The sequence below is a fragment of the Corvus hawaiiensis genome, chromosome 5, assembly GCF_020740725.1.
Source record: "Corvus hawaiiensis isolate bCorHaw1 chromosome 5, bCorHaw1.pri.cur, whole genome shotgun sequence".
Lineage (NCBI taxonomy): Eukaryota > Metazoa > Chordata > Aves > Passeriformes > Corvidae > Corvus > Corvus hawaiiensis.
Window position 1 is genome coordinate 48,381,858 of NC_063217.1, and position 22,765 is coordinate 48,404,622.

A 22,765-nucleotide genomic window follows, 5' to 3' on the forward strand; every position below is an offset into this window, starting at 1 on the left:
TTCACAAAATTCGAAGTCTTTAAAGTCCTAACACAATTAACTTTGTAAAGTTTTTTTACTGAATGGGAAAGCTTTCTTAAAAGTATTTTTAAGTACTGTGTTGGTTTTTGTATTTAATGTGACAGTCAATCATATCTTGACTTTGCAGCCAATAGTTTATTTGAACCTAAATCTGTGATGAAGAAATCTGAAAATATGGTTTGCTTAACAAGTTCAAGTTAGTCTGCATTAATTTGAACGTTTAGATACTGCTGGAACTGCACCATCAACAGGAGAGCCTCTCAATTCTGGTTAAGCACATTTTCCTCCTGGTCTATTGGCTGCCTAAAATGTACTTGAACTGACTGTACACCTTGAACCGATTTGGATTTGTTAGTTTCCTTCTTCTGTCGTTTCCTTCTTCCATCCAGATTTGTACTCCTGCCCTCCAGCACAACATTACTCAGATACCTCTCATCCTCCCGCACCATCAGGCCAGCGCCTTCGCTCTTTGAAAACACGTAGTTGCAATTTCTACAAGTCATGGAAGAAAATTACATAATCTTAAAAGCTATTGCTCTGCTCACTGCATTAAATATTCATATTTCTACCCTTCTATTTCCATCTCCTCTCACAAGTACTTCAGCCCACACGGGTGCACCTTCTGCAATTGGGGAGCTCAGTCCTGGCCTGCACTCTCAGCAGAACCCAGCAAAGTCCTGGCAATCTTTCACTGCCATTTTAGGAAAGGATTGACTTTTTAATTGTTTTTACATAAATAAGACACAATCATACCTTTTATATTGTCAGTGCTTGCTGCAAGCTTTTTTTCTTAAGCACCAACCCAAGGAACAGATTTTTACAATTTGGAGCTGCTCAGTCACTTCGGATGGCTTTTTAATCTCGAGAGGCCAGATGGAAGCATGATCCTTCACCATTGCATGTTTTGCATAATGCAGGGATTGGAATTAAATTTTGTTTGCACATAGTCATAGATGTGTAAGTATATAAATGTTTTTCTTCCATCTATGCATTTTCTCTTCTAGTGTTTTGGTTTGGTTTTTTTTTTTTTTAAAGACAGCTTTCTACAGGGGAAAACTGTCACAAACAAGCAAATGCTATGCCCTGACAGAAAAGCTTACGCAGAAGAAAACAATGATTTTGGTCAAGGAGATTTGAGACAGAACCTGACACTCAAGTGCTAAGTTTCTGAGAGAGATGATGACTTACCTTGGTTTCAGGGCACTGATAAAACTGCTGTTGGACTGATGTGGAATGATGGGGGTTTTTAAACCATTTCTTCTGAAGCTTTATTTCAAGCTCTCCTACAATCCTAACTTTGATTTTAGTTGTATTTATGGATTTATTCTTTGCTGTCAACTGCAATCAACTGATTGAAATCCATAAATAATAAACATCAGGTTTCAATTTAAGATGCAGTAACGAGATGCTATTGGAAGAAGTTTTACGCACTTTAGCAGCTTTTTATAGCTGACTTCCCCCAGAGCAAGGTCCTGACACATTCCTCGTGAGAGGGAGCGAATGTCTTTCCTGCATGTTTGTCCAGACCCATGTGACAAATCCTACCTGGCAACTGAAAGAGAGGACACTCACACACCTGCTTACATAAAATGTCCCAAGCCATATTTTAGCATCTTACCAGTAAGATGAGCAACTCAACCTGCTTTACCCCTCATAGGATACCTAATATTAAATTAACAGCTAGAAAATAAAAAATTAAAAAAGAAAGACATACTAACATGAAAAAACACATTTTATTGCACTTAAGTTATAAGAAAATAAAATTTCTAAGTGAATCAAACCATAGACACAATCCCTTTAAAGGTTGTTTTCCTCCATCATGTCAGGTTGTTACATAACTAAAATTAACCAACTGGAATCTGATTGTTTTAAATCAGACTATAAATAAAACAAAAACAAAAACAAAAAAAGGAGGAAAAAAGATCGCCTAGGATACAGTGTTAAACCACTTTCACAGTTCAGCTTGAGTTGTGGCTCTTGGAGAATGAGGCAAACCATTTGACTCTTTCGTTTCTCATTTTGTTTGCATGTGACATCTTTACAAAAACGTAAGTTTTTGCTCTGTCAGTTCCTCCCAGCAATAACTGTAACAGTTGTTTTTTTCTCAAATACTGTAAAACACTAAGACTGACCAGCAACTTTATTTTAATTTTTGTATTTTATAATATTTTTAAAAAATTTTGTCAGTTTTTTTTTTAATGTATGTTCATTCCATTCACCACAGCCCTCACAAAGAAAAATTTCCCCACAGAACAGGCTGCAATAGCTTTGTTCCAAGGAATGTGTTTTAATTTTTGCCCAGAAAAAAGAAAATAAGCTTTGCACACACACTCAATTCTTTATTTGCAGGCAAACTTCACTCTTAATTGTCTGAAACTCTTCCACTCTCAGCCTCTTAGAGGCACAGTTGGCTCAAGTTTCAGTGGCAAAAAGTCTTTTTCTGTAACCAAACTAGAGCAAATTTGGAATTCAGTCTGGGACTAAAACGTCACAGCAGAAAAAAAAATAAAAAAAAATAATTTGCTTTTCTTTCTTTCATTTAGCAGCATAAATAAGTTTGGCCACTGGGAATACAGTACAGGGGTGGGACAACAATCCCGTAATTGAAGACCTACTTCTAGCACCAGCATTGCGAATTAAATCCATCAGAGGACTCTCAAAACCCAGGACAACTTGCCACCTCAGAGCAACTTATGCATTGAAGAGTGTAGATGGAAGCAACAGTAAATAGATTAAACAGAGGCTAATACTGTGATTGACATTGGCAATGATTGGCAAAAAAAAAAAAAAGAGGAATAAAGAAAAAAAAGAAAAAGCTCTGATAAAACTGTACAAAACAATTCACAGTAATATTTTAGCTTTTCCACACCAGGAATGGACTCTTTGTTTTTGTTTTTGTTTGTTTTTCTCATTGCAGATGCTCTCTAGTTTTTGAAAGTCAACCAGTGACTGCTCGTGGAGGTTGGAAGGGACCTTGGAGGGAGTCCGGTCCAACCGCCTGCTTGGAGCGGGGCTAAGGGACAGCGCGTTGCTCGGAGGGGCTGCCGGGACCCAGGGTGACCCAGGGGTGCACAAGCAGGCTCGCCTGTGCAGCTTATTTCAAGATCTTTGTGGTAAAATAACTTGTTAACAAGAACTGTAACATTTTTTTTTTCCACTCCAAATTGCTCAAGGAGCTTTTAGAGGAAAGTAAAGAAATTAATTGCACCTGGTTTCATTTCAAAAGTTGGATTTTTGCAAAGCTGCCCCGGTCAAAAGTGTAGCCTTTTTATGTGATGAGACAGCAAAAGCCTCTCTTGTCAGTTATAGTTTGTCATCTTTGTCTTCTCCTTCGTAGTCTGTAGGTCTTTAGGATCTGTTGCCCCAAGGCAACATCCTGCACCACCAAGGACAAGGGATTTTTTTCCTTTTTCTTTTTTTTCTTTTTTCTTTTTTTTTCAGGGGGGAGGGAAAGGAGAACATCGTCTACACGTTTGGACAAATTCATCTTTCTGCCCTTCACTTCATATCGACGTCAAAGTCCAACACCAGCAGCTTTGTTTCCTCAGTCCCGTTGCGGCTCCCAACTGCACACACCAGCTTTGTGTTAGAAGCTCTGATTCGCCACACGACGCCTCCACTTCCCCCACTCTCCAATGTGACTAGATTTCGGATAAATTCACCCGTTTTCAAGTCCCAAAGTTTTACAGTCCCATCGTCTGAGCTGGTAATTACAAAGTTCTTGTTGAACTGTAAACAGGTCACAGCACTCTGATGCTTGTTGGGACCTGTAAGAGTAAACAAAAACATTTCTATTTGTAATTAATTAGAAAGCAATGTCAGACAGTGCTGCATCTACAATAAATACCTTGCTATTTGCATACAGTTCTTTCCATCTACTAGAACTATTAGAGAACTATCTGTTTTAACTCCTGGGTTTGTACATTAAAAGGTACAGAAGCCTTGCCATGCTTTCAAAAAGTGAAGGCAGGTATAAAAAAATTCCCCACTATTTTCTTTGTCTCAGTGATCTTGTTGTGCTGTGTATCAGCAGAAAGGCAAACATACACTTGGGCATCCATGAAAATTAATTTAACCATCCACAATGAGGCGACCGCTGTAAGAATTTGTCTCCAAGTCCCTTTGAAGTGTTATTATGAGATTACTCCATCAGTAAATATTGACAGTTATATGCTGACATATAAATATATATGTTAAAGCAGCAGTCTGCTTTACAGGCAAATTTAATTTTCTGCTCCAGCCAGCACTGCTGCATATGATATATGAGAATGATATAAGACCTTTTTTGTGGGGAGAAACACAACCATGTGTTTGTGTGCATGATGCCTGAGTGGCAGCTGTCAACATGAAGGAAAAAAAAATTTTTTTACCAAAATAAAGACAACATCTTCCACTTGCATCTCTTGATTTATTGCAACAGACAGTGTACTTTGCCTCCTGATCCAATTAATCTGTAGGCTTTGAAACATTCAAGTGACCCTTAAATAAATACATTGACTGTCTATTTTGAGATGTAATTTTCTACATATTTCTGTGGCTTATTAGGCTAATATACCCATAGCAAATTGCCATCAGTCCAGACCATCTGCCTTTCATAATAGGCAAGTGATTTGAATAGATTAGATTAAATACATTTTGTTCTTCTAGTTCAGAAAAAGATCATACAGCTGTTATCAGAAAAATATTTAAGTTGTAAGTGGTCGGCACTTGTTTCTTTGTATGTATTTATTTTTTTTAATGCAGAACCTGCAGCACAGATCACTGTAGGCTGCTTGATTTACATGAAGGTAGTTTAAGCTTACCTTGCAATGTCTGTAAACATTGTCCTGTTTTAATGTCCCAGATTTTGACTGTAGAATCAGCATTCCCAGACACAAGTATATTGTCCTTGAGTTCCATTCCACTTGTGAGTGACTGGTGGCCTGTTAGAGTGTGAATGCAGTTGCCTGTCTCCACATCCCAAACTCGGATGGAAGTGTCAAGAGATCCGCTCACCACATGGATACCATCAAACTACAAGAAAGGTACATCTATTACAAACAGTTATATTAGCATCTTACAAAGAAGGCTATTAAGCATTTAATTGACTAAATGCAAGGTTAGATACTATATATATTCAGAATCTGCAGTTCAAAGTAAGAACTCAGTAGAGATGGCCACGTTTGATACTAGAGCAGGTGATTCATTGTCAGTGCAATTCTCTGTTGTAGACACGGGCTCTTGAGGGACATGGTTTGAAAAGAGACTCTGAGCCCCTGGTCTTTGAAATGTAATACATCTCCTTTAAACACAGCAGATCCTGACTATCCTGCAGCATGCAACAATAAGATACTTTTCCTGAAAAAGATGTTAACAAGCCAACCTTGCTTTTTACAAGTCAGAGGGACTTTAAGCAGGAGAATGACAACAATGTTATTCCAGAATCATCTACACGAAAGTCACAACATAGGGAAATGGAAGGAAATGTAATTGAAAAATGTGGGGTTTAGCTATTTTGTTACCCTAATTGTGTACAGTAAGGAAGTGTAACTTTCCAGTCATTTTAGGGAAAGCATACAGGCTAAGATATGAGATTCTTTTGACCATGTAGAGAACAGAAAGGTGGAAAATAACTTGAGCTATACTGACAATGACATAAGAGTCCAGAATTCTCAAAAAAGGAAAAAAGCAGTGGAATAAAACCAGTGGGCTTCAAGAAGGAATACTTAAAAAACCCGAGACTTCCTTCCCATGAGGATTTTATGTATCTGTTCTCTGAGGGGAAGAAGAGTTCAGGACAGTTGGCACTTTCTTAAAGACACAAACTATCCTGTGTGAAAGAAAGATGGGAAGTATTGTAAATTACTGAGACCCACTTGGCTAAACCACAAGGAATTGTACAAAAAGTAGAAACTAGATCAATAGATGTGTATAAAAGAGCACACTGGGACAAAACCAGAAAGGCAGGGCAAAACACAAGATAAAACTAGCAAGAGCCATTTCACTATTGTGTAAAAAAGTCCCAACCAAAAACAAAACAAAAGAACCACACCAAGAGGAAGGCCAAAAAAACCTCATTTATCCTCGGTGGGAAGGAAACACTGACTGAGGCCAGCTATTTAACTTTTTTGTTTCAGTCCTCAGCCATCCAAGTGTAGGCTCACAGCACTAACGCCAATGACAAATGAGTACAAGCTTTTGCTAGAATGGGGGAACAAAATCACATAAGGCAAGTTGTTTTAAGACAATCTCAGAGACATCTGCTACTATCTTTGAGAACCCATGGAAGACAGACAAGTTTCAGATGGCAAATACAGTTCCTTCCTTTATTGAAGGTGATCAAGGCATCAAAGGAGATGATAGGATAGGGGAATTATGGATCAACCAGTCTAACTTCAGTTTCCACAAGGACCTTTTAAGCCCTGAGTAATGTGGTGAGTAGCAGCAAGCACAGATTTGTGGGAAAATTATCTTAACCAATATGATTTTTTTTTCCTGTAATGGAGTAAAAAGCCATGTGAAACACCAAATGTCTTGGTTGTATTTTTACAAAGAGGGAGACAAACTTGTGGCGGGGACACTATTAATATTCAGAACTTTGTTCACAGTACTATTAGAGATACCAGAAAGTTTCAAAGAGGTCTGGCATTCACTATTTTCATTAGGTTTTGAGTGACATTTGAAACAGTAGAACTGACCAAAGGCAAAGAGTGTAGAAGTGAAAAGTGTGGAGATCTGAACTTGGCAGGGAATGAATGAAGGTACAGCTGCAGCCTGGGAGAAGGAAGGCTGGGCAGGAATCTTGGTTATATTTAAGGCAATCTGACACTCCTTGTCCATGTGGACTAACTGGTACCTGATAAGGCAAGGAACAAACCCAGTTAAGGGAACTCCACTATCTGGAGCCGCTGCTTTTTATAAGACCTGCAGAAAATTAGTATCTGAGATCTCTGCAGTCAGACATGGTTGAGCATGGCACCTAGATTCAAAAGAATGGAGAGTGACTGGCACACAGACTGCTTATCTGCTGCATGCACTGCATTCCTGGTGAAAATACACTAAAAAAGACCCTCTGGTATCTGAATGGAAGTCATAAAAAATAACTTTTCACTTCTAGCAAGCATTGATAAGACTTTGACTGGACCTGGTTTGGGTCCCCTGCTTTCAAAAGAGGATGGAAAATAATCTGTCTTCAGATAAACAGACAAGGAATGCCAAGTAGCCCAAAAGACTTGGGAACACTAGAGAATATTTTTCTATCCTAAAAAGAACTAAACCTGACTGATGTGACAAATTTTGAATTCCTTTCCCCCTTTCCCACAAACTAATCGTATTCCATGTTCATACAGTATTCAGAAAGAGAGCTTTAAGGCTGGGCATCAAGACAAATTGACGGTGCTGCAGTGAAACAGACAATGATTTGGATCAGTGAGTTATCCATGAACCTTGAGAATCTGTGGATTACTTCAAAGGCAGGTAAGAGAGTAAGAAAACGCAACAAGTTCAGTGGTCTTCAACTGCTGCACATAAGGATCTCTGGAAAATATTAGGTCTACACATAGGGAAACATTATGATATAACAGAACCTGCCATGGAGCAGGGATAGGGAGGACTGGCTTATTTCATCTCATTCTTCTATTTGTGGAAGTTCTGCTGTTTGGGGCTACTTCAGGCTGAAGGGCAGGAGACACCATGCAATTTTAAAGAATCTTTCTGTTCCAAACCTGTAAACACCTGTAGCCTCTAGCTTGCCCTCCCTGATCCCCTTCCCATTTGTTTCAGAACATATCAATGTGTAACATAACCCAATTCTTTGATCCATTATTACTACAGTATCAGAGCAAGACATAAATATTCGTACGCCAAAACAAGAGCCACCGGTGAAGATAAGGTAGAATAACTTAAACTGCCCCATGTGAAATACAATCCTCAATATTTTTGAGAGAGCAGTAGGTAGTACACCATTTTTAACTTACTTGCTGCTTGTCTAGAGAACACTCCTCAGCATATGAATGTAAGAGAAGGGCTGGAGTTTTTGATAAATTTTGCTACATATTTTTCGGAAAGGAAACCAATTAGAAACTTTGTTCATATTTAATATATTATGGTGAGATATGAAATACTTTACGAAAAATGTCTCTAGCACTGAGCCACAAACCAGAGCAGTTACATGCTGAATGCCATTTCCCAATTTTGAACTGTCTTTGTTGATTTCTTTTTCAAGTCCTGCCAGATTGTGGTGTGAACAGGCACAAGCATGAAATTAATTTCTTTCGCTTTTCAATGCCTGGAAGTGATGCTTTGACTCTATGAATGAACAAGATGATGTTTTGGGTTAGTAAAGGTAAGAAGACCCAAGACATGAGGTCTGTGTGTATCTTCACCAGCTTTGTGGGTGACTGGTGGGCAATAGAGAGATGCCACACAGTAGCACCATAATAACCTGCACCTACATTAACATGTTGCTGTTGAAAAAGCCTCACAGTTGTATATCTGGCCTGTACTCAGAGAAGAGGAAGTAAAAAGCTAGAGATTTACATAGGATCATTAAAATTTTAGATTCAGCTTTACTGTGAATTATAGTTTGGAATTGGAAGATGGGACTAGAAAATGAGGATAAACAGATCTCCATAAATCAGAACATTAATCCAATAGGGTTTTTGGCACATTGTCAATTGCTATATTCTCTGATTTATTTAAAACAGTAAGTTTGGAATTTCTTGGGGAAGGCAAAAACATAGCTCCAAAATACATGCAAGATTAAAAAAAAAGAAAATTCTGAACCAAACAACCCATTAATCCACAAAACAATGTAACTTGATAGTGTAGAGATTTGGGCTTTATTGTACTGGGTCCTTTATAAAAAATGCTACTGAAAAAAAAATTTCAGTTTCTAACTTAAGACAACATATACCTAGTGTAACAAAATGAAAAAGGGGTTTATCACAGATGCCTCTGTATTCCTGTGGTCTGTATAATTCTGTACTAGGTACCCACAACTTAATAAACAAGGTGAAATAAACTGACTTTAAATGTTACTTAAGGAAACTAAAGCAGCAGATAAAAATCACATACCTGTAATGAGTAGACTCTGTTAGTATGCCCTTGCAGTGTGTGCAGACAGGTCTCTGTCTCTGGATCCCACACTTTGACCATAAAATCATATGCACCACTTACAACCCTTCTGCCATCATATTGAACGCACCGAACTGCAGCGACGTGGCCCATCAGAACGTGTAAACACTGGCCCGTCTCTATGTCCCACACTCTCAGCGTAGCGTCTCGAGACCCACTGACCACTCTGCAGGAACGAGAAAACCCCTCTTGTACTTAGCAATGGACGTAAAAATACTACAACAATTTGGCTAAACTTGGCTACGAATGGCTTCTGAGTTTTAATTTGGGACATTAGATGGCATTGGTGTGCCAGCCGCCAAAGTGCTGGCTTGGTGTGATGTTTGATTAGGGTCTCAAATGACTGAGGTGCTCTTCTTCCTTGCTCTACTCACCTCCTCAGGATCTATTTGATACAATTAGCAATCAGTATTTTAAAAGCCACTTCATTCCTGACCAGCAAAACAATGCCATAAGAAATTCTGTGGACTGTTGTATCTACCTATGAAAGCTTAGGAACATGGTGAGCTCCAGCCAGTGCTATGGGCTTTCTGTTTTAATAACTGAGCTAACTAATTGTAACAAATAAACAAAGATCTTTAGAAATTTCACTTTTTGTAAAGTAACAGTTGTTCTGCTTGATTTTTTTTTTTTTCCAGTTTATACTTCTATAAGCTTTTTTGGGCAATAACAGAAATGAAATGGAGTGAACAATAATGGAATTTATATAGAAAAACCTCATCATTCTTCAAAAAAGAAGAAATGCAACCAACAGTCTCTGTCAACAGCTCCATACCACAGCCAAGTAACAGAGCTCTGCCAATGTTTGTTGAATCAAGACATGATTTACTGTTGCAAAAATTATGTTATAATCAGTTAAAATTTAAATAAAATACCGCAGTGACAATACTTAAAAGGTTATTTAGTAAAATGAGTAAAAGTTTGTAGCACTGACAAAAGAAGAAATTATTCAGTGTGGGAGACTGGATCACGATGTAAAAAAGAATTAGCTTTGCAATAACGCAGACTGTGACTTTTTGAAGTACATGACTCAAGTTTCAGTTCTTCATTTAGTATTCTTATGCTTCTGCTTCTATTAATCATCTCCTCCCTTATGTTGGTTTATGTTTTGCCTGGTCTGTGTTTCACTCAGTGCTGGATGGGGTCCCCAGGTTTCAGGAGCACTTTCTGTGAGCACAAGAGTGTAAAAGAAGGCCAGGCTGTGGCTGTAGCTCTGTGCAAAGCCTCACCTTTTCTCATGGAGATGCATGCAGCGCACGGTGGAGGTGTGTCCATACAAGGTGTGGATGCATTCCCCGGTCTCAGCATTCCAGACTTTCAACGTTCTGTCTGTAGAGCCACTGATGATGATATTGTCCCTCATCTGTGATGACCACACTCCACCTGTATGTCCAACCAGTGTTCTCAAACACTGAAAAGGAACATTTTCCTTAGTTACCCTTTTGACAGAGGGGAATGGAAACTTTAAGATAAAGCAGTCTTGGAGGTAACAGCCGGCTCTCATAGCAAGAGCCAGAAGACCCCTGGAGACTTCTTCCTGATTGAACAAAAAACCTCCCCTTTTTAAAAGATACTCATCAAATTTCTCTCAATTGTTGGTACTTCAACTATAAAGAATTTTTCTTGTAATCTTCCCCTTTACAAACTAAGCTGTCTTTCCAAATTTCTCAATACAAGGACATGTTTTGCAGCCTTGAGTCATTTCCCTGGCACTTTCCCTAGTCACTGCAGGATTTCCAATAGCTTTTTGAAGTGTACTAGAAGTGGAAAGAGCACACACTTGGTAGTTTTATCACCAATCTATAAACCATATATTTTTGTTGTATTTTTCTGTTTGTTTATCCAAGAAACACTGCACTCTCTAAGCCACAGCTACAGCATCACTCCTGAAAAATCATGTTTCAGACCTTCTTCAGACTTTACTGTTGCCCAGGAGAGAATCCCACACTACATAAGCACAGCCTCCCTTCTTTGATCCCAAACGTACAACATGATTTCTCACCATGTACAGACAGTGTTTGCTCACACCTTCTTCTATAAAACCCCTGTCGGCCCAGAACAATGGCTTGTCTCTGTCTCCCAGCCTGTTTTCCTTACAAGTAATGACTATATATGCTTTCCCACCAGGCAGCAATAAATGCTAATTAGCACAGACAAGGAAAGATCCTTGCAAGACTCCTCTAGAAACATACTCCATGAAGATTCTGCATTTACTTTAACAACATGATCTCTATAATTACCCATTTTCTAACCCATTTAAATATGTGCCATGTTGATTTTTGCATTGTTCTATTTTCTTCAGTCCTGTCGTGGGGATACAGTCTTTTAGTGCACACAGCCATCTACTTCTGCACTATTATTTTTATCAGTCAAACCTGTAACTGCACGAGAAAAGAGGTCAAGGCAGTTTGAGGATCTCTTTTGCTGTAATCTAATGCTAAGTGGCATTAATTGCTGTGGCCTTCCTTTAACTGTTAGTTGACTCCTCTTGACGCAGTCCAGTATTTTTTATCTGAGATAATGTATCCTAAATACCCAGTCTTTCATTGATGCATTTTAGCTTTCTAACTGTCCTGTCCTGGCTCTTCTCCTTGTGATCATACCTTTTGAAAATGCACTAATTTTAAGCCAAAGGTTACTTTAGAAAAAAAACTAAAAAACAAAAACCATCAAATACAGATTATCTTGATCAACTCTAATAAGAAAAACCATAACTTTGGTAGTTGTTAACATGTGAGTTTCTGCTGAAATGTTTTATTATCACTGCATGCTGTATTTTTATCACATGAATTTTATTCCAAAATATTTTTTCTGCATCAGTGACAGTATAGTAATTCCTGTTGTTAATACCTGCTCTTCCTAGCATCCTTGAAAATGGCTTGCTTTTTTGTTGTACATAGATTTTCTGTTCTTTAACAATTTTTAAACCAATCTTCTGCAATTACTGGCTCCTAGCTTAATTCACTGCTATCAAATCCATCTTTTTCAGTTCAAGGCCAATGTTCACTTCTACAGTTCTCTTTTTTCTTATTTCATTCAATGTGCTCATATTTTAAGAAATCATCGTGTTAAAGCAGTAAGAACACAGAATCCTTATTTTGGGCTTTACATCTGTCAAGGGAATTACTTAATCATGTTCATTTGCACAAACCAACCTTTAGGGTTTCTTTATTTTATTAATTCTTCAGCATCAATAAGCATGAGGGCTGATACAGCATGCTCCCATCTTTCAGACACAATTTCTGGTTCTCTTAAAGGTTTGGGGTAAATGGTCACACTAGGTTTTGTAATTACTTCCAAAAAATTACTGAGCAGTAATTGTTAAGTCATGCCACTGTGCTCAATTTTATATATTTAAGGGAACGTTTGCTTTTGGGAGTGTGGTATGTACAAAGGAAGTATTTTTCATTTGTGTTTAGGTTGCCCTTTTCAATTAAAATAGATGTAAATTTCATTATGGGATCCTTCATTAGACAGTTTGTTGTAGAGAAGCCAACAGCAGCAGGGTGAGGGTGCCTATGGCTCTTAATTTTATTCTTACCCACAGTAGGATTAACAATCCCTTCAAGGATCTTCTGGGCATGCAGTGACAAATGCTGAATACATCCAGCTTCAACATTATGAAGCAGATACGTTTTACATCTTAAACATGCTATCCTCAGCAGCTGTCCTGTTGTTTTCTATACCATTAAAACCAAGCTAAGTGCACACAATACCAGTTTAAAAGGAAAAAGTACTGTTTCCTCAAGGCCTTTTCGACATCCTTGGTCAGCCAGTCATCTCAAAAAAAAACCTGTGGGCTGAGTAGCTGTGATGTTCTAACATGACTGAAATGTTCAGTACTGTCTTTTTGATTGCACATATTGTTTTGCTTCTCTAAGCCAGAATTAAATTATTGAAGCTTATTAAATTCCTGCCTGAGCTGGATCTAATTTAATAGGAAATATTTAAACCTAAAGCAACTTAATTTTTTTTTTTTTTGTGGCTCAGCAATATAGTAGCTTGGAAAGAAAAACAAACTCTGTACTTGAAATCTGAGCCAGTAAAATGAACACTCCATTTCAAAAACTTGAAAACAATAGAAAGAATGCTAGAAGACAAGTGAGAAAGGGAGATCCAGAGGGGTAAAAGCAGCCTAAGTTAAGCTTTAAGGAAGATAAAGTAATGTTTCTGTCCAAAATCTTTAAAATCCATGTCACAAATGACTCCACAAGAATAGCAGAATTGCCAAGAGAACAAGGATATATGCCAGTGGTAACATGAGCAGCATTGCAATTTCACATCAAGGTGACTTTTTTGAACTGGAGGAATTTCTGTGTGGGAAAAGGCAACCCACATGTTTATCTGGTACATCTTCCAAGTCCTGCCCCAGAGGCCCTAAAGGGCACCCTGCAGCACGGTCTGATGGCACAGCAGCATTTTTGCTGTGCCAGTGCTCTCTGCCTGTGGCTCATTTCCCAAGGAATCAAGTGGAGCAGCCACCTCACCTTGCCTGTCACCGCTGACCACACTTTGAGCGTGTTGTCGTCGGAGCCGCTCACGATGCGGTTCCCGCAGAACTGCAGGCACGTGATCACGTGGTCATCGTGGCCCTTGAGCACCTGGCAACCAAGAACACAAAGCAACAGTCACAATTTAATGCAGGAGATTAGAGAGAAGCAGGAGAAACAAAGTGCTCTTCTGATTCATAAATTACAAAGTGCTAGAGTTGCTTCAGTAATAATAAGACCCCTTAATCCCGTGTGTCAAGTCCAATTTACCACCAGCTGGGACCAAAGAAGGTGTTTTCCTCCTTCCATGGAGTGATGCTGCATTGCTTAGCAGGCACACTACAGCTACTGCAAGCCTCCTAACAGCACCAGGAAAAATCACTAACAAAAGTGGGCTGAATTAGTAACTGGACATTGCTCAATTCCTCTGCAGTTACTCCATCTCTTTATTTTTCAGTTGAGTTACTGCTACCTTTTGGTTCAATCTTGAATAAAAAGGATGGGCTGATTGTTTGCTGAGTATTTGTATTTCAGTGGTGAACGCTGACTACATCTATTTTTTTTCCCTTACCAGCCAAGCATTGTATTGTGTTAAATGCCAGGCAGCACCAAAGTCAAAAACTAGAAAACCATTAACTCAATTAAATACAAACAAAAGCACCAATTTCATGTGCTGGGAATGTGGACTGGAATGTTGCTTTATAGAGGTGGGATTGTCAATGCTTGATTTTGGAAAAACTGTAATTCTGTATACAGCAAAAAAAAAAATCCTTAGCAGAATACATAGGATGAAGAATTTTTTATTTAGGATATCCGAACACTTTCCAAGATGTTCATTGAAATGAAATGGCATTTGGATAATGCCAGAGGCTGTAATTTTAATAATAATTCCAAGGTAACTTGATGTGGCATATCAAGGCAAGAAATACAGAACCGTTGCCAGAGATGTACATAAGTCATGGCCAAATAAACAGCAGGATACAGCCATAGGTTTTCCATGGGTATTCTTTTGTTCTTATTTTATTTTGTTGTTTTTAATTAAGAAAGCAGGTAAATTGCCTTAAAACCTTAAAAAGCCATGAGTATGGGTTTTCTTCACATTTCTGGCTGCTTGTTCATTATCAGGTTTGATTAGAGAGTTGCTATTTTTATTTACAAAAGGTTTGAAATATTGCTTCATATCTTCATATTGGAAAGGATGTAGTGATAAATATAAACGTCATTAAAATAATTTTAACATTCAGAAAACCCCCCCAAATCCTAACACAGAATGAAGTTATTGTCTTGTGCTGCTCAATTTAGAAGAATACATTTAAAAATAAAGCATGAATTGATCACAGAACAGTTGTGGAGTATTTTTATGTTGCAACATGACCCAGCTCTACCAATACATACATATACACTTATAGATATACAATATATGTGTCTGTATGTTTAAATATTAGTATTTCCAATCAAGTCTCTGCAATTATCTGTCTCAAAGAGACTGGCATATTTATAAGAATTCATTAAATTGTACAGAAATTATTAGAAGAGCAGTGAAAGAATTCTGCAGTATGGATCATAACACATTCCCAATATGGGGGTCAGATTATAATTTAAAGCGAAAATACAAATTATTTTTCTGGAGCAGTTCACTGCTTTTTGTGCATGGATAGACTTGTTTGTCCAAAGGAAAGAACCCAAGCCACGAGCTGATCCTGCTTTGTTCACGGCCCCGTGCACAGAGCTCAGAACCTCACCTTGGGCGATTTCAGCTCTCCTCGCCGCCAGTTGGTATCAATCCTGTGCTGTCTGATGTAGGCGCTTTTCCACGGACTGTGTATAAAGCCTGGTTTTATTACTTTCCTCCTTTTGATATGTAATGGTTCATCAATCCCTAAAATGGAATTTTAAAAATGGGGGGGAGGGGAAGAGATGAGGCCACCCCACAAAAAACACTTTCCCTCCCAAACCTTTACTGTGACCCCTGACATTAAAATACGGCAGAAATGTAACAACCGCCTGCATGCCAACATTTGTGTGTCAGTGACACCACCCTGCTCCTCCAAGATTTATACTCTGTCTGTCCTTGTCAGTTCAGCATAATCATTACCATAATCATGACTGAGAATGCTCTAGCTCATTTTGCCTTGCTGGCAACCTCCTAGCTTGAGTTTGGATCCCCCTTTCTGAGGCAATGCAGCAGAATATTGCCTTTTACAAATGGGTATTGTCCAAAAACCTCCTTAACCACTCCTATACTTATTCAGGAACAGTTCAAGAAGTCAACCTTTCTGTCAGTGGTTCTCCACTCTGGTCACCCATCTTTAAGTTCACTGTGACTCCTGGTATTAGTGAGCTTTTAATTACTTTCTTGATCTGAAAGGCTCAGTGCTTTTGGTATTGTCCTCTCTTGGCTGGAATTTAAGTATAGCTATGCCCTTTCTGACTTGACACTTAAGCAGCAGTGCTTTGTTTTAGCCTTGCTACTACAGATACAGCTTTTTTTACAATTCTCTCACCCTGCTCTCTTTTCTATGCAGCTCCTCTCTCCCCTGCATTTCATTACTGGCCGGAGTCTTGTCTCTTACCAGTATGTGGATTTCACTCTTCTGACTTTAGCCCCATCTCTGCCTTCAAGTCTTGAATTAAGGGCTCCTTCATGTTACTGAGCAGCTCAGAGGCTAAGCAGGCTGCAATACTGGTCTGCTTGCCTGTGCTCTCCTGCCTGGATGTATTTATTCTTACTTGTAAACTCACAAACGTAAGCTCATTCCCCTCTCAACCTTCTCCTTTTTTCTCACTCTGTCCTTTTAATGCATTTTCACTGAAATTTTTAAGAGGAGAATCTTTAGAGAAGATCCAGGAGGTTAGACACCTGCTTTCCATCACAAAAGAAAACAAATTAGTTTAGGTGCCCTTACAAATAGCCAGCTACAATTGACATTGTCATGTTTTTTGAAGCCTTTGCATCAACCTCTCACAAGTCTTTGTCTCCATACTCCAAGGCAGTCTGGACAGGGTCCTGTGTCCAAGACAATACTGCTCTGGGATCACATGTATGTGGTCTTACCCCCCCAAAGAGACTCCTTGTTCCTATAATTCTCCTTAAAAATAAAAGCTTACACTCTTCATGTGCACAAATACTTTCATGGGAGCCTTTTTTTGCCTATTCATATCAGTGCTGGACCACCATATCTTCTTGAATTGGCATGAGCAGGATAATATCCATGTGGCTAACGGACTGTGTGTCCCTCTCCAAGCAATCCTTCTCCCACTACCGCATGCCATCTCTGTGTTAATTATCCTACAAGTGATGTGAAATTACAGCAGCCCTTCTACCAACCACTGAAACAGTTTTTCCTCCATGTTACAAACTGCCAGACTATACTCCTATCATTTTTACATCTCAGCTGTTATTTCTTTTGGTTGCATTTTGAATAAACATAATCCTCAAAAAGCAAACCCAACTGTATTCTAAAACCATGCAACTGGTATACTTTATAAATAAGATACTCAAGCCTAAACTCTAGCACTCCATGGATTATTTCTATTTCCTGCTTTCAACAGAGATACATACCATGTAGCCCAAAGCATAACTAGCACTAAATCTAAAGTCACACGAATTGCCTTCGTAAAACTTTAAGCTTATTATGTAAATGAACTGCACTTTTTATGACAGCAACACTTCGACCATTACATCCATCATTTTGCTCAGCCTTACCCTCCTCTTTGCATTTCTCTCTCCAGAGAAGATTATCTTCAGCCAGAATTCTCCAGTAACGGCATGTCTGGGCTGCCTGCAGAAGGTCCCTGGGTTCCAGGAATGACAGCACATACAGTGCCAGCTGTAAAAAATAAGAAGAAAGTGTATTTTCTGCACTGCTTTTGAAGAGAAAAGTGAAACAACTCCATTTACTATCACACATCAGGGGCTGAAATACAGAAAATTGGAACGATAAATTATTAAACAATCTCTGAAACTTAAGAGACTCCAGTTTATTCCTGTGGGCATGTGGAAATGTAACAATCATCTTAAGTAACTAAATCCTTACAGATCATATCACAAAACGATTCTTGCATTTGCAAGAAAATAGATGTCAGCTGAAATACTTATTACATTTTTTAAAAATGTAATCCACATTACTTTGAATCATTAGAATTATTACCAAAGTAATTATGTCTATGTTCTTTTAGCTAACAATTATACCAAAAGTTATTTTGAGAGTTGAACTAAGAAGTACAGTGCTCGCCATGTGAGCAAATAGGGATGTGCATTGTGATGGGTAACATCACTCAGAAAGCCCAAATATAGAAAAGTAAATGCTACATTCACCAGGGCTCAGAAACACTCTGCAGCCGTAGGGAAGGCAGTACAGGTATCGCTCATTTTCTGTTCAGAATGCAAACACACTCCTGGGTGGAGTTACAAGGAGCTTTATGGATTGGGATGCAGTAGGATCAAGATATGTAACTTGAGTACAGTGTGCTATCAAAACCACATAGCAAATCCTAATGAGCCTCAGAAAGTAAATACGAGATGAGCTTTCCATGTGACAAACTAAAGTTGGGAAAATTCAGACCTTGTCTGACTGAGCTAAGCCATATAGCTTAGCCCCACAATAAAGCCCCCAAAATCTCCACCTATATCTTCAGATGTACTGAAGGCTTAAATAGAGACATGTAAAACACAATCCAAAACACAAGGACAGCTATCATTAAGGGCTTCTACTTGACAGCAACAATGCAACTCCCTAGGCATGGAAAATAAGTGTAAGATGCAGGGAAGTCACAGGAAATGCACAGAGTCCCAAAAAACTCTGCAGAAAGAACAGTATTGATAAACAGTGATGCAGAGAACTACTAACGTGCTCACACACTGGGGTCTTTGTCAGTAACTAACAGGATGCAGAAGCTGTCAAGGAAATCAGATCATCCACTTTTACTTCTGCTTGCCATGTATTTTGTTTAGGACTTTCAATTTAATTTTTAGCTGAAGTTATGAGATAGGTAGATAGATAGACATAAACAGAATCTGCCCTTCAAAGCAGCAAAGACTGAAATTTACTGAGGAAGTCATAACTGCAGGCTGTTGGCCTCAGGAGATTTTTGACCTTATTTTGTGAGAAATATTTACTTATTTATTGTTTTTTATTAATCTAGACAAGCCAGTGACTGAGCAGGAAATAAATAATCAGCATGTCACGACTGTTTGCATTTTGGTGGCACACACACCTTGTTTTCAAGTCATCACCTGCAGCTCACAGGGAGCACACAGGACTCCACATTTGAGGGACCTGTGCCTTAAATGATGTGTTAGGATCCTGTAGGCACCCCAGGCCACAAATCTGAAGAATTTTCTTCTGTCCTCACTCAGGCAGTCAGCATTTGAGATCTGTTGTAAGGCTCTCTATTACAGGAGCAACAAGTCCTTTTAGACTTTCTGTCTTAATTCCTGGCACGTGAAATTACTGAAGAAGTGTTGTTTCCTAGCACACATCACATAGACCTGCATGTGACAAAACTCAAACATGACACAGATCCTTTCCATTTTTTGCTGAATGTTCCTCAGTTGATAGCAGTTTGTTTAAATATTACTTGTCCTATATATACAGACACAGACATTTGCTAAGCTGGTGTTAATTAAACCTATGAGCCAAATGATTCTAAACCAGGTTAAATATGGATAACATTTATTTTAGATTACATTTATCTAAATAGTCATCAATGGTCAACACAGCCTGCAGCTGACTTTAAGATTAGTAGTGGATAAAAGATGACATCCCTTTGTCTCAGCTCATGGATCTAGTTATAAGAAAATTCCAGGTAGCAAAGATCTGACCTTTGCCTGAACTGGATTTAGGACTACTCTCTTGCAGTGTTAATAGCACCCAATAGTAAGTGGTCTCTTGCCTTTTTTTTCATTTACACACACAGAACCAACAAAATTTCTATGGCTGATTTCAGCAAAACTCTTTTATCTATTGGTTTCTTGACCTCATTTTCATAAATAATTCAAATAATTATTTCTAAAGTCCCAGCAAGAAAACAGGAGTATTTATTTCATATTAATTGTTTGACTGCATGTTTTCTCGGGAGGAAAGCAAACATTTCTTTGGTTATTTGGCTATTAAATTACTATCTTTGAATATCAGAAAATGGTTTTGAAGCAAAGCCCTCCTGTCCACATCATCTTCTTGTTCTGGTTTGGTAATAAAATCAGTGCACTGCATCCAACAGCACTGGAGATAAGTACAGATGTTAACGTGGAGTGACAACCCAAGGGAGCGTGTTTTCACAGGATGCTGGCTCCTCTAGGGAAGCCTCTTCACGGAATTACTGACCCCGACAACTCACTCGTGCCCCCACAGCTCAGTGCGTCACCCCCCGTGCAGCCAGCACTCAGCAGCTGGGGACAGCACTGCTGGGGACATCTGGGTGAGGGAAGAGCAGAGGAGATGGTGGAGTCAGCTCAGTGGCTTTTTTTAACTCGGGTAATTTTGGTGACAGTGACTCGGGGTTAGGAAGCAAAAATTATTCAAGCCAACTCCACTGGTGAAGTCAGCCTGTCATGAAGCTAAGCATTGCAATATTCTGGTTCAAGAGGCAGGAAACCCACTAGAAATAAACAAATTAAACATCAGTAGTTTACAATGGAGTCAAGAAATCTAAGTGAGGAAGTTTTACTGCTAAGTACTGTATCTTTTCTGAGAAGAAATTGTGAAAACTGAAATTATAGCATGATCTTTAGTTACAGTAAGTAACTAGATCACTGGTTGTACTTGAATGAGTATTGCCACAAAACCATGCAAAGAGAAATTGTCTTTGAGTTCCTGTTATCAATTCTCTATTAAATTTCCAGACTGAATAGATGCAGAAGTGGCAAAGTATCTTCTGTCTCTTCCAAATATAAAGTCTTTGTTGCCTTCCTCTGCCTCTGATGCTTTGGGCAGCTTCTCTAGAAACAGGGCAACCATGCAGAGGTGCTGCTGAACTCTTCTCCTCCCCCAGTGTCCTTTCCACTCCCTGAGAAGGTTGCTGCAGAAAGTGCTTCCCTAAATACTAATCTCATGTCCTGTGTACTAAGTTAATACTTGCTGCATAAATTGATTCCAACCCTTATAAATGCCAGCCAGCAAGGGAAGGCTGGGACACTTCCAGACTTGTGAAGATATGACAGTGTATTAAAGGAAAGAAGGGTTTTGTACAACTAAGTATTCGAAAATAGGATATATGCCAGAAAAGATGTCAAAGAACAGAGACATGAAACAGTCTTCAGGTAATAAAACCATGTCAAAGATAGCAACCAAATACAAACACCAGAATGACTTAAAAGAACTTGCTTTGCAAAGTGTTAGGAACTGAGACTTACCTCCCTAAAATCAATCAAGGTGAGAACTACTATTTATAAGCCAACTAAAATACATTTATTCAATAACTGCAGCAAACTGGCTTTATAACCCTGGATATCCACCCTCACATTCAGGTTGTGATGACATCACAAATTACTCTTGTGTGGACCGAAATCTAAATCTCAGTTTCTCTTTAACTGGATACAACATGATCTGATTTTCAGTGAAGGATTTACTGTAAGGTGTCTGCTTAATTACAGTTTGGCTTTATCCTTAATAAGAAGTGCTTTTCTGGGTTTACTTTTGGTTTATTTGGTGGAGATTTTAGGGTTTCGTTTGTCTAAAATAAATTCAAAAATAACATTAACAAAACACTCACCATGTAGAGCATTAAAAATAATGCTTACACTAACAGAATAATGTGCAGAGAGGTCTTACATCCAGAGGAAATTTTTGTGTGTGTGTGCCCTAACAGAATTAGCTCTCAAAAAAAAAAAAAGAGCACAATTGGCCCAATTAAGATACAGAGATATTTTTAGAGCTATTGGGATTTTGTTTAAAGGGGCCATCTGTATTTCCAAGTATCTCAATGCTGTCAAGAGATAGAGGTATGTCAATCTGAAATTACAGTAGCCATGTTATGGCAGTGTTCCAAACGGTGAACCTCTAACACGAGCTTACATCATTACAAAATTAGCACGGAAGTTTTCTAAAGATGGCAGCCAATGCACTGCAGGATCCAGTATTATCCTATAATTCTCACCTCTTTTGGGAGCAAGGAAATGAAGTCTCTTTGAAACTGGGGCTCTATCACTTGCATCATGTGTTTTACTTGGGTTGGTTCACAACTATCGATGAGCTCATCTAAAGCAAGTAACTTCTCTGGTCCGCTCCAGCTCTGCAAGGGAAGAAGAAGAAAGAAACAGTGAGCTTAGTTTAACAAACTGGTTTGGTTTATATCAGTAAGTGCCATTGCTGTGCCAATAAGGCAAATGAAGTTTCCTCACCGAACTATATACAAGCATATAAAAAGGCAGGAGATAAATGCTCATGCTAATGACACAAAAACGAGGAGTTAATCAACACAAAATATTCAAAATTACTACACTAATTCATAAGCTAAGAAAGGATTTGTTATACGCACACATACAGATTGGCAATTAAATAGATAATAATATTTAGTAATAATAATTAAATTAATTAAGCTTCTTTTGAAGTTGATGAAATCTACACACACGTTACAGACAACGGAGGGGTTGCAATAGAATGAACTCCTTTTCCCTATTGTGCATTCAAGTGAGATGATAGCTTTTAACCTTCATGTTTCATCTGGTAGACCAAAATCTTGAAATGAGAGGAAAGGAAAGTAAAAAACTTTCTCCAAAAGTACATTAGCTTACTGTCTGCTTATTACTACAGTATGTCCCTAAGTGACAATGTTGTAATTTCAGAATCCTGGCTATAAACCAATGCAGATTTTGTAAGTATCAATTTACACTTGAATAAACAGGGGATTTTGATTGGTAATTTTCTTACTCCACATTTTTACTAACGGGCACTATAAAATTTGAAGATTTTAATACAGCACTCAACTGGGAGCATAGCAGATTAGGAGCATCATTTGTAGAAAAAAAATAATAACTTAATATACTGCAGATCCAAAAATCATGTCTTAAACTCATCTGTGCTCATCAAAGAGCTTTGATTTGTTATGTGAAAACAATTTAAAAAAAAAATTACAGAAAAAAACAACAGCCACTGCTAGCTGATTTAGCAACAGAATTAGAGCACAAATAAAGCCTTAGA

The 22,765-nt window shown here is 38.4% G+C and overlaps 1 protein-coding gene and 1 long non-coding RNA gene across 3 annotated transcripts in view; one reads left to right on the forward strand and one right to left on the reverse strand.

Moving 5' to 3' along the window:
• Nucleotides 1–1,735: 1,735 nt before the first annotated feature.
• FBXW7 (F-box and WD repeat domain containing 7) overlaps nt 1,736–22,765 on the reverse strand; it is a 180,081-nt gene continuing 159,051 nt past the window's right edge. For both annotated transcript variants that reach the window (XM_048303624.1, XM_048303625.1), the window contains 8 exons: nt 21,723–21,857; nt 17,332–17,455; nt 15,368–15,504; nt 13,623–13,736; nt 10,365–10,546; nt 9,076–9,301; nt 4,824–5,034; nt 1,736–3,788 (listed from right to left, as the gene is read on the reverse strand). In XM_048303624.1, the coding sequence (XP_048159581.1) occupies nt 3,520–3,788; nt 4,824–5,034; nt 9,076–9,301; nt 10,365–10,546; nt 13,623–13,736; nt 15,368–15,504; nt 17,332–17,455; nt 21,723–21,857 (1,398 nt within the window). In that variant the 3' untranslated portion in view covers nt 1,736–3,519. The remainder of the gene's footprint in view (nt 3,789–4,823; nt 5,035–9,075; nt 9,302–10,364; nt 10,547–13,622; nt 13,737–15,367; nt 15,505–17,331; nt 17,456–21,722; nt 21,858–22,765) is intronic.
• LOC125325947 lies at nt 7,362–14,964 on the forward strand. Its single transcript, XR_007203624.1, has 3 exons — nt 7,362–7,476; nt 8,225–8,344; nt 9,774–14,964. It is a non-coding gene; the product is annotated as an uncharacterized LOC125325947 (long non-coding RNA).